The following is a 12,775-nucleotide window of genomic DNA, read 5'->3' on the forward strand; positions in this document are numbered from 1 at the left end:
CGTAGCCAGTAGCCAGTTGGTACAGGAGTCTTTCCAGACCCAAAATGGGGCACGGGAGGGGGGATTGGAAAGTAGCGGGTGGTTACTTCCAGCCTTTTGGTGCAGCTCGGCATTGGAAAGTAGCGGGTGGTTACTTCCAGCCTTTTGGTGCAGCTCGGCAAACTGCCCCTTTGCTGGCATGAATGGCCTGCAGCCACAGCCTCTTTGCCACCACAAATGGCCTGTAATCATCTCTTTGTCTTCGCCATTCCCCCCCTCCTGCCCCTTTTGGGCCTGGAAAGTCTCCTGAACCAACCTGGAAGCCAAAAAGGGGCATGGGGGGCCTCGCATCAGCAAAGAGGCTGTGGCGGAAGGCCATTTGTGCTGGTAAAGAGTCAGCGGGCACAGGCTGTTTGCGCCTGCAAAATGGCTGCAGTTGCAGACCACTTGTACCAGAAAATAGGCTGTGGGTACAGGCTGTTTGCGCCGGCAAAGAGACAGCACCGGCAGCCAACCAGTGTCTCAGGGCAGAGTCATGCCCAGCTGTAACAAAAAAGGTGAATCCCCAAAATGAAATGTGAGCACTCCCCATGCATGCGCCCTACTGCTTGTCCCCTGTGCATGTACCTTTCCCTACATGCAGGCACATGTGTGTCTCCACATGTGCCCTGCCCCCATGGATGCACAGCAGACTCAAATACCAGCTGGCCACTGGGAGGCATGCATGCATGTGCACTGGAGCTAAGCTGGGGCAACAACTGGCATGCCCACAGAGAGGTCTTTGCGTACCACTTCTGGCATGCATGCCATAGGTTCGCCATCACGGCTCTGGAACATTATTCAATTTTTCAACCTCTGCAAGTTTGAAATGTGTGGACTTCTTGCTGGCTGGGAAATTTTGAAAGTCAGTCGATACTTAAACTTGGCTCATAATATATCAGATTTAACTGTAGTTGAAAAGAAAAAAATATGGATGATTGATGTTGTAATAGCAGGACGTAGTAAAATAAAAAACAAAGAATTGAAGAAGATCACAAAAAAATCAAAATCTGAAAATCAAATCCGGAAGATTATGACATAAACTGGTGGCCCCAGTGGTGATACTAAAAAAATTTGGACAGCACTTAGCAAACATGCACATTGGCAAAATTTCCATTTGTGAATTGTAAAAGGCCACATTGTTTGGATAATACAACATCCTAATTCCTTGGGAAAAGGTGAATGAAGGTGAAGACCAACTAAAGAATTTGGCAGTTGTGATTTCATATTATTGTGAACGTAATAATATAATCAACAAGAAGTTCTGACAGTATGGGATTTGCATGTACCCAGATAATGTGAAAATAATTTCTATGCTCCCCTACCAAAATCCTCTTTTCTGGTTGATATGAAGTTGAACAGTTATGAAGTTGACATTTTCTGGGTGGAAAACAGATTACCCTATTTTTCAGAGTATAAAATGCACCTTTTTCCTTCAAAAAAGAGGCTGAAAATCTGGGTTTTTCTTATACACTGAATACAGCATTTTTTTGCCTTCCGAAACCCCGCCCCTTTCACCAAATGGCCATGGATAGCCTTTAGGAGGCTTCCAGAGTGCTCCTGGGGGCTGGGGAGGGCAGAAATGAGTGAAAAACAGGCAGTTTTGGGGAGGTTTGCAGAATGCAAAAAAAAATTTTTTTTAATTGGCCTCTTCAAAATCTTGGTGTGTCTTACATTCCGGTGCATCTTATACTCCGAAAAATATGGTACACACTGCATGAATTGTTATTACAGACTTACGAACTTAGTTTTTATTAGCAGTAGTGGAAATTCAATTTTCAGAGTTTCCTGCTATATTCATTAGAAATTCTGGGAGCTATAGATCAATATATCTGGAAAAATCTGGCTGGGCCGGGGAAATCCAAATTGGAAAAGGCCATTTTATGTATAGCAGCATTTGTAGACTATCTCAGAGTTCAGCCAGAATGCTGTATAATTCACAGAATGTTTCAAAAAATCACTGGGCAATTTCTCAACTAAAAATGTATGCATTTTTAAATCATCTATTTCAATATGAGCAATAAAATAGGTTATTATATGCTGGGGCAAAATGAATATGGTATGAATTATTCATCTCCGTGGAAATCTTTTGATACTTATCAGTGACATGAGTCATAGAACGCATTGCATTTTTGCATGATGTGTTGTTAATAATAAATAAGGATTTATTATTATATTATTACAGGAAATGCAACAGAAAATATTAAACTTCCTCTTCCACTGGCACCAAATGATTTACAGTCTACCAGCTGATTCACTTAGGAGATGAAGGTGCTCTTTTCATTACTCTTGATCCTATTTCCATACCATCCAATATTTAAGCAGCTGTGTGCAGTAATCCAAGACTACAGCAGCTTGTCTGATGTCTGTGTGATCCTGAATTAACTTGCATTGAACTTGCATATTGTGATGGGGTTGACATTAAACAAAGTTTGCTACTCTAGGCAATGCAACCACTATAGTAAGCTTTTATATATATTGCATTTCAAATAAAACAGTGTTATGTATTGCCTCTAATAAAGCTGAAATTAAAAGCAGCAGTCAAATAGTAAAATTTCGAGTTCTGCTTGAAAAGATGTTCCTTTACTAATTGAAACTAAAGAAGAGATAGAAAAACTCATTAATAAATTAAGGACATTTCTGTAACAAGATCAGAATAGTTAAATATTAGTGTTCACAACAATAATTTATACATTTAGCGTATGGTGTGTCATACATGGACTAGCAATATATATATTAACATTTCATCTAAATTAGTAAAAAACTATAAAATCTAAACATTAAAAAGATCTATGTTCAAACCCTAGGCCAGTGATGGTTAACTTTTTTTGTGCTGAGTGCCCAAAGCATGCGCGCAACCCCAAAATGCAATGCGAGCACCTCCCGGGCATATTCATCATCACAAGCTTAGGCCATCTAACCACTGAAGTGCAGCTTTGTTTATATTTTTAAAAATCTGATAGAGGTTTGTTATATGCCCTCAGTTTACAGTTGGTCCATTGTGATGTAAAATTTGACGTGGAATCCCTCAGTCTTGCTGAGGGGAGGATACTATGCCCCATACATACAGAGAATTCCGGCAGACACCATGAGGTGCAAATCCTATTCAGGATGGTGCATTGCTGACATGATAGTTCAAAGTCTTGCATCTTTTTTGAGGTCATTTATATGTCTACCTATGGCTGAGCATTGAGTAACCCATTTGGCTTTCCATTGGGGATTGATGTTAAAGTTGTTAGGTAGATGTTGTGCAAGTGCCAGTGATGTTTGCCTGGATTTGAGTCTTCTTGCTGAAAAATGAGGAAGGTTGGCATGCACTATTAGGAGTGAGTTGTTCATAATTTTCTGTATTCTCTCACTAGTGTATCCAGTAATAACGTGGCTGTGGAAGCCTCACTTTGAGAAAAAATAGGAAAGGTTTTGTCATCTTCAGATTTCAGATTTGATTATGCTGTTAAGAATACTATACACAGTAAAATGAATATATCAATCATTCTGGAATCAGATAAAAACTGATTGCTCATTTGATGAATAAGTTGAAATTCACATATTTTAGGCAAGCGATGTCAATGAAAGATGGACTCTAAAAAAATTAGGATGTTCCCTTCTATTACTATATTCTCATCTATTGAAATTATGTTTGACAGAGCTCTGGAAAGTAAAAATACTGTAAAAGATGACGAGTACCAGTTAACTGATGATGAAGAGAAGAAATTTCAGAAATGTCAGAGGAACTATGACAGTAAGCATTTGTCTCTATAGTTGCATGGAACTAAGCTTGATTCCTTGACAGTTAATTCTATAATTACATGCTTATTCTGAAAATACATTGACATTTTGAGCAGTGTTGCACTTCAAGATTTAGTGACTATGGCCTAGACACTGACATTTTGTTTCAAGGTACTAATGACTAAGCCTGATACAAACAATATAATAAGAGGCTTTTGTTTAAAATATAATTAAACTGGTCAATATTAGTAACCCTAATTAACAGGCAAGGAAATTTTTGGAAAGTCATCTGCATTTTTGACAGGAAGCTCTTTTGTTTATAGAAGTTATCAAAACAAATTCTCTGCATTATTGTCATATATAATTAGCACTGCCTTTTGATATTAAAATTAAGGTATGTGATATTGACGTCATGATAAAAGATTCTGTTGTTGTCTGCTTGTATAAAATGATGCTACTTTCTATGTCGAGACTTTGATCTCTTATTCAATTTAAGTTCAATTTAAGAGAAATGAACAGAGTCATCATAGTTACTTTAGCTACATGTCTGCTTTTAGCTTCAAAAACCATCTGCCACAATGAATCATTAATGAACAGTTTGTGGACTAGAGAAGAAAACAGTGAGAAAAACTCTTCTGAGGTAAGATCTTAACTGGCATTACTTTTTCCATGAAGATTGAATTATCATTATTATGACCAATGTATGGTCTTAATTTGCTGGAAGTTTTCTTTCTCTTGAAATAGGGGGTTTGGTTTTCTGCTTTGTTATTCCTCTGCAGCGGAACAGGCTGCTGGCTTTGTTCTCTTGAGCCACTCTGCAACCTCTCTAACTGCTTTTGAAATTCCTCTGGCTCATGAAAAGCAACAAAATTCACCTCAGTGAAACACTGTGGGCCATGGAAGCAATTGTTTTGATTGTTTTGTTTTGTTTTTGCTGACGAGAAGAGGGTGCGTCGACAAGGCAATTTGAGTGGCATCAAATCACTTTCACCTTCTCTGGTCAAATTGGATTGCTCACAATGTGAGCAGCAGATACCTAGCTTGGACAACCTTTAGCATAAGCCAGACACCATTGTCCAACAGAAAAAAATTCCTTCCTGGCGCAGAGCTTATTGAAGAAATCTCCTCAGAATGTCTCATACCATGAGCTCTTTGGAAGCAGCAGAAAGGCGATCCACATCACAGCAAAGTGAAACCATGTGCCTGTTTCACCCTTAGAAACAAAGCTACTACATTGCTTCATGGAACAGGAGAGAAAGGTTGCCTGAGTCAAAACTTTACACAACCCTACAATGAATGTATAGGCTTTATGGAGGAGTTTTTTTATTACCTAAAATAAATACTGTATTCCTCCATCTATTAAGAAAGGACTGGTCAAAGAAAGAACAGGACTTTACATATATTCTATGACAAATTCATTTGTAAGAAAAAGACTAGAATTTGACTCTTATCTATGTTGATTTTAGTCAGATATTATTTTTGTAAACAACATTGTTTACAAAATGTTTCCAAAAGCATTGAATCAACATCATTTTTTAAAAAATATTCCCCTAACATCGTGTGTGTGTGTGTGTGTGTGTGTGTGTGTGTGCATACCACAAAGGCAGAAACAATCTGTTTCATTGAGATAATTGTACAGATTGCTTAAGAATCAAGGTATATTCACATGAGTGTGTATAGCTTCATTCAGTAAAGCCTGTTGATCTAAGTGTCACTTTGAAATTTGTTTTTTCAAAGTTCAATAAAAATGTTCAATAAAATGAACTTTTCATTGTATTCCACTTTTGGAAAACAGGAATCATTTCTAAATAGATCTGTTTTTGTTTCTCCCACAGGTTTTCTACCTCTATTAGATATAGATATTATCTAATATTATTATATTATTAGATATATTATTAAATTTGCCTCCTCCCAAAGGAGGAGTAATAATAACTCTTAGTACTTCCTTGTATTGTCTGCTTTTCTCTTCTATGCACATTGCTGTAAGAATGCTTTTGTTGTTCAGAAGAGCAATGATTAAACTGCATTTCATTTTATATGTTGATTGGGAAAATACAAGTTGAGTTGGTTCACTTTAAACTCTACAAAGTTGTTTTCCTTATAATTTCTTCCAAAATTTAGAGGAATTCTTTTTCTTGCACAACTAATTGTACAAGACGTCTAATTGAAACCACATATTTACTAAAATGTTCATGCTATATTTTCCTAGTCATCCTTTGTAGCAGTAAAGTATTAGCTCCAGGGTAGTGAAACTATTCTACTTGCTTTTGCATTAGATTTTATCAAACAGCACAAATTCTTTTCTCTTCCACATACTTCTTCAAAGCATTAGTGCCAAAGATCATTTGCAATCCTTCGGGGACCTTAGGTGCACCTTTCCATGCCACTTATACTAGTCTGGTTTCTTTGCTATATTTTTAATTTATATTTTTAATCACATTAAATCATGTTATATTTTTCCCCTTCCAGCCTAGTGAAGACCTTATAGAAGAAAAACAGAGAAGTGTGAATCTTGAAGAACTGAAAGACTGGGAACTGAAGAACATAGTTAAAATGAGTGGACCAGCTGGGAAGATAGTGCCAAGTTCAATGGCTAATTTGCCACTGAGATTTGGCCGAAACTTCCTGGAAAGAAGAAATATCAAACCTACAGCCAATCTGCCCCTCAGGTTTGGAAGGGCTTTTAGACATTTCTCACACAGTTTTGAGAAAGCTCCTTCAGTTCAAAGTTTCTTCCATTCGCTGGCCAACCTACCAGAGAAATTTGGGAGATCCTTTCTTTTCAATTTGATTCAAGGCTCCAAGGATTGTGACCAAATCAAAAATAGGTGAATAGTTTCAAGTATGCTTAATGGAACTATCATCTCAGTTAGTACCTGAAGGTTTTAAATATTGTTCTAGTGTCCAACAAGAAAAAGACTTTACAATTAGTCTAGTTGGCATGACATATATTTCTAAATTTGTCCGCTAAATGTAAGGATAGCTTTGGCTATCAATTCATATAATCACTGCCCCACATTTAATCATTTTTGCCTTCCTGTCATTTAAAAAATACAATTAAGTGGCTATATTTGGGGGGGGGGGGCTTTGAGAGCTACTAAGAAGAAACTAGCAAAAAGTAGGAAATCAATTTAAATATTGAGCTTAAACGTTCAAACTGTTGGACAAAAACTTTTGAGGTGTTTTTAGGTTGTATTTAGAACACTGAAAACCCCAGTTGATTTACATAGTGAATTAAACAGTGAAGACTAGTTAATGACAAAAATAACATGAATATATTTTTTCTTTCCCTCCCTCTCTCTCTTTTCTTTCTTCTTTCCTTTTTTCTTTCTTTCAAACTTTGCCACTTGAGCAAACTTTTGAAAAGGAACTCTGGAAATGAAGAGCGAGGCGATCAGAATATGCAGGACCAGTTGTCTTTCTGAAATGCAAATGTGGTAGAAAGAAAAAAATGGAAAAAGAAAAACGTCTGCTATCAAATTGTTATTCAATATATGTTATCATGATAATGTCAGTAATAATTTATTCTCATAGCTATGCTGTCAATACTAATTCTTCTGTACTTGATACAACTAATATCCAGTCAGTTGAAAAATATTATCTGTATAAGCAAAATAAAGATGAATAAAACTACTTATGATTATCTCATATATTGAGTCGAAAGGTAGAGGCATGGGGCAGTGTGTGTGTGTGTGTGTGTGTGTGTGTGTGTGTGTGTGTGAGAAAAATTCAATACCGCTTTTGTAACTGTTGTATTGAAGCCAGTGGTGGGTTTCAAAATTTTTTAGAACCTCTTCTGTAGGTGTGGCCTGCTTTGTGGGAGTGGTTTGCTGGCCATGTGACTGGGTGGGAGTGGTTTTACAGCCATGTGACTGAGTGGGAGTAGCTTGGCAGTCATGTGACTGGGTGGGCATGGCCAACTTGTAAAATGTGGTGAAACTCACTTAACAAGGCTCTTGCTTAGCAACCAAAATGTTGGCTCAGAAACTCTGGCATTTGAAGCACACAAATCTTAAAGCTATCAAGTTACAAGACCCTTGCACCCCTAACCTTTTAGAAAAAAACCCAGGGGTCTTCAAACTTGACAGCTTTAAAACTTGTGGACTTAAACTCCCAGAATTCCTCCTCCAGTCATGTTTGCTCAGGAACTCTGGCATTGAAGTGTGCAAGTGTTAAAGCTGTCAAGTTACAAGACCCTTGCACCCCTAACACTTTAGGAGAAAACCCCCAGGAATGTTCAAACTTAACAGCTTTAAAACTTTACAGTTTAGATAGGAGTCTTAGAGGCGGGCAGGATGATTGGTGAGCCAGCCAATCAGTGAGCAGCGGGCGGGGCAAGCGTGATGCAGACGGGCAGGGGGAGAGAGCTGGAACCAGTTCTAAATGGCATGGTAGATTTGTGGAACCTGTTCTATAGAAGAGGTTAGAACTGGCAGGAACCCACCCCTGATTGAAGCTCTCCTCTTTCTTACATGAGGTAACACAAAGAGGACAGGACAATCACAGCCAGAATCCTGACCTCCACAACACATACAAGTTTACAGGTGGCTCCTTCTGTTTGCCTTCCAAATACATATGATTGTCACTTTATTCCACTTCTTGAAATGATAGGATGCTATGTATAGGAAGAGGAGTGGTTTTTTTTCTCCTTTTCATCATAATAGTGTAATTGTCTAATTGGTGTGAAAATGTGATAATCCAGACAGAATGGGCAAAGAAGGAGATTGGTAGTTTATTATGTGAGCACAGATATTCAGCTGGAAAAGGGCAGTATTAGAAACTAAATAATAATCATGATATTGAAAAGTTTCTGTTTTGCTTCCAAATAGTGTTTGTGAACTGCAATGTAGAAAATGTAGCCTGAAATTATCCCAAAGGTGCTTTTTCAAGAGTCAACTGGACTTTCTGGTTTTTCTTTGAAGATGTTTTGCTTCTCATCCAGGAAGCATCTTCAGTTCAGAAGAGGATGAAAGTCCAATTGCCTCTTGAAAAAGCACTGCTGGGACAACTATGACCTGGATGACTGAGAATCTCCATAGACATTTAGAATGAAATTACACTGAGCCAACTCCTTGCTGGTGATTGTTAAGAGAGTCGAAACAATAGTACAAATATCTGTAGCTGGTGGAGAGTCAAAATGTTTGCAAAAATATATCATGATATTATTAATTAAGGATTCAGTACAGAGTGAGGAGATAGCTAATATAGTTACCATGTTTTCTGCCCCCAAACAAGCACCAGGTCTTATTTTGGGGGGATGTCTTGCCCACTTAGCTTAGGATCACTGCAGCCATGTGGGTGCATGAAGTGTGGGGCAGCTCGCCCCCACCCTTGCTATAGCTTGATTTTTACGTCTGCACCTTGCCCCACCTGATACAACCAGATGGTGGCCGGGGCTTAACTTGGGCTAATTTTTGGGGTACGGCTTGTATTAGGCGCAGATATGAAAATCAGGCTAGAGCTTGTTTTAAGGTTAGGGTAGGTCGTATTTTCAGGAAAACAAGGTAGTTCTTGATTTATGACATTCAAAATTACAGTGGCACTGAAAAAAATTACTTATAACCAGTTTTCACACTTATAATCATTGCAGCATCCCAATGGTCATGTGATCAAAATTTGCATGCTTGACATATTTATACCAGTTGTACTGTCCAGAGGTCACAGCTGGCTTTCCACAAACACTTAATAATCTCATGATTCACTTAATAGCTGCAGTGATTCACTTAACAACTGTGGCAAAAAGGTTGTAAAATGGGCTCAACTCACTTAACAACTGTCTTGCTTAGCAATGGAAATTGTGGTCGTAGCTTGAGGACTACCTTTATTTTTAAATCAGCCACAGTCCAAATGAAACTCATGCAAACACATATATGTGCTAATTGCTCAACACAGCTCAGAAAAAAGCCTTTTTTTCTTTTATTTGAGCCATTAATATTTAAGGGAAGGAGAAGATGATGTGAGGAGAACATCTGTCTTCCTCACAGATTGCAGTCCCTCCCTCTGATAAGAATTGCTTTACTACTTATGAAGCATCGGAGATGATACAACTGTTATAGTAAGTCTTTACTTACTAACAAATATTTAATAAACTAATGCTATCAGACTTCTGATTTTTGCCACTGTAGTCCCCCTCACCCTAATATATTTTGAATAAATACCCCAGAAATATTACCTGAGATTGACAGAGCAAGAAGTTTAGTAGGAAATGCTGTACAGGATGAGATCACACAAATAACTTTGTTGATGATACTCAACTGGAGAAGACATATTAAATAATACTAGAAACAACCTGTACACATTAACCTCAATGCAAAAATAATGAAAACATGCCACTTCTGGCACTTATTTAGGAAACTTTTTGTAGCAGGCCAAGATTTTGCTGCAGCATATTTGCTTTCTCACCTCCAGTTTTACTTGTGTGATACAGACACTGCACAGTTTTCAAGATCCAGTTGTTGAACAGCAGCAGCAACCAACCCACAAGCTGCAGGCGACTGGTAGCACTTGGCAAGCTTTTCTTTGTCCAGAGGCATCTGGAGAAGTGGCGGGGGAACAAGGGGAACATACGCTTTATGGAAGATACCACTGTCCCCACCCCCCACCCCCAAGAAGGAGAAGAAGAAAAATGATTAAAGCATAGATTCAGCTCTATAGATATTCAATAGAACTCTGCTATATTCAATAGAGCTCTGCTATTAAAAGATTTATGTGCCCAGGTGAAAGGAAGCAGATCCTTCCTCATTCAAGCAAAGAATAAAATGTACTTCCAAAGATGGTTCTGTCCGGGCATGGGAGAAGATAACACTTTGTGTCCCTCAATACAATCATGTTTATTTTAACCTTGCCTTGACCAACCATCACAATTATACAATATAAATAATAATTATAATACTATAATAGTCAGTGGTTAAGATACCAGGCTAGAAAGCAGGAAACTTTGAGTTTTATAGTTTTACCTGCTTTAGCCATGAAAGCCAGCTGGGTGACTTTGGGTCAGTCACTCTTCCTCAGGCCAATTCACTCAGAGGATTGGTGTGTGGAAAATTAGAGAATAAAGGTTTGTTGGATATGTTCGCTGCCTTGAGTTATTTGTAAAACAATGAAGGTGGGATACAAACATACAAATAGTATGGTTCCAACATAGCATTAATTCATAAATCATCTTTTGTTAACTTCCAATAGCTGGATTCATCCTTCAGAACCAAGCCAAACAATCAACATTGTGATTAAATGCATAATGGGTTATATGCCATGTTGTCCCCTTATATAGAAAAGAATCATCATCCATAAGTATCCTTCAGATAGCCTAGGAATGGAGCGGTTCTGGGAACCCATTTTACCTTTAATACCTGCCTACCTCAAACTTCCCCTCAAATGATCTGAAATTGTCGCTCTGAAATGTGAAAATTTTAATTCTGAATTTTAGTGATAAAGTGAGGGAATGTTAGAATCGCATGTAGCTTATATGCTGCTGAATTCTTAGTGTTGATTTAAATGGTGACAATTGTTTCTCTTCATTGTCTCCCCTCAGAAATTAATCACACAAATTGAGCTGAGCCATAAACAGTCAACATATTGGTATCATTTTATAGCCTCAAAGAAATCATAATTGTAGCTAAACCACACTTTAAACTCTTTGTCAATATGAAAAAGTAGACATACTAAGAAGCGATTTATTCCTTTTGTAATATTGAATAATTTCAAAATTATGAGTGAATTTGAAAAACTAAAGTTGGATCTTTTCAGAATTATCCTGTGGCCACTAGAGTGCAGAAGTTGTCCACCCAAGCTTAAAACTGATATTTACAATACTAGATAAGGCAGATTATTTTCTTTTGTGCAGGAATAGAATCAAAATCTAGTTTTACTGAAAGATAACCACCCTTCTGTTTTATCATTTCCAGCAAGATTATAGTTTATAATCTTGGCTGCAGAAGGTTTTTCTATATCTTAATTAACTTAACTTTCATTCCTGCCTAAGTAAATCAGACATCAATATTTTTCCCTACAGTATTAAAAGTATGTTTCCCTGTTTAGCCTCATTTGATTAAAACCCATTATGCAAATTCAGACATTTCTTTTTACTCTAGAAACAAGAGTGAGGACAATCTCCTCTATTTCACAAGGAGTTGATGACCAAGTCATTGTGATGTCAGATAAAAACTTGGGAGACTAGCTAAGAAAGTAATTCAGTATCCTGCACAACACTTAAATGGAAAGGTAGGTGGATTTGAGGCTGCAAGAGAAAAGTGAATCATAAACTGAGTCATACCTCTCAGCAACCAATGTAGTCAATGTGAATTTAATTTAGCCATAGTTGGGAGACTATAGATTTCTCTGTCCCTAGAATTCAAAGTTCAAAGACATTTCCTCAACTGAACATCTCACTGTATTCAAACTACTCCCATAATTTCTAGAGAGTATGTAACTTTTCTATGGTAGCTGATTAAAATGGGAATTGGTACATGGTGGCATCCATGTGCAGTACTGCAGGCTACTTCTGCTGACTACCAGCTGACTGCAGTGAAAGTTCGATTCTCAAGGTTCACTCAGCCTTCCATCCTTCTGAGGTCAGTAAAATGAGGACTTAGATTGTTTGAGGGCAATATGCTGACTCTGTAAACTGCTTAGAGAGGGCTGTAAAGCACTATGAAGGAATATATGTCTTAAGTGCTATTGCCAATACATTTGAAGAACACGTAGTTTGAGAAGGCTGAAATAACTATAATTGCAAGATATAGCATTTAAGAGTTGCATATTTGATCATTTGAACAAAGTTTGCAAATGGGAATGTGCTGTGCCTTTTTGTCATGAACTAAAGGAAATCAAAATGTCTTTTCTTCTTGTTATATCACTACATTCGGAAATACTTAAATTCATAATATGCATATTTCACTCAATCCAACACACTAGTAAAAGAAATCATTCCACCACATTCATTTTTTGTGATTGTGATTGCTTTATGTGACTTCTGACAAATAAAATTCTTATTTTAATTAGAAACCTTGATCTACTAAAATGCAAAATG

General features: G+C 37.5%; 1 protein-coding gene across 2 annotated transcripts; it reads left to right on the forward strand.

The window, feature by feature from the left end:
* Positions 1 to 4,258: 4,258 nt before the first annotated feature.
* Positions 4,259 to 7,361, forward strand: NPVF (neuropeptide VF precursor; the record flags this gene model as incomplete). 2 transcript variants are annotated; one of them, XM_081933502.1, is made up of 3 exons in its annotated part: positions 4,259 to 4,387; positions 6,217 to 6,575; positions 7,100 to 7,361. In XM_081933502.1, 3 exons carry the CDS (start codon positions 4,259 to 4,261, stop codon positions 7,170 to 7,172), a joined length of 561 nt encoding a protein of 186 aa, XP_081789628.1. In that variant the 3' UTR covers positions 7,173 to 7,361. The 2 variants fall into 2 exon arrangements, with proteins under 2 accessions (XP_081789628.1, XP_081789629.1); XM_081933503.1 differs by having other exon boundaries at positions 7,115 to 7,361.
* Between the last annotated feature and the right edge of the window lie 5,414 nt (positions 7,362 to 12,775).

This window comes from Natrix helvetica (genome assembly GCF_964273705.1).
Source record: "Natrix helvetica genome assembly, chromosome: Z".
NCBI lineage: Eukaryota > Metazoa > Chordata > Lepidosauria > Squamata > Natricidae > Natrix > Natrix helvetica.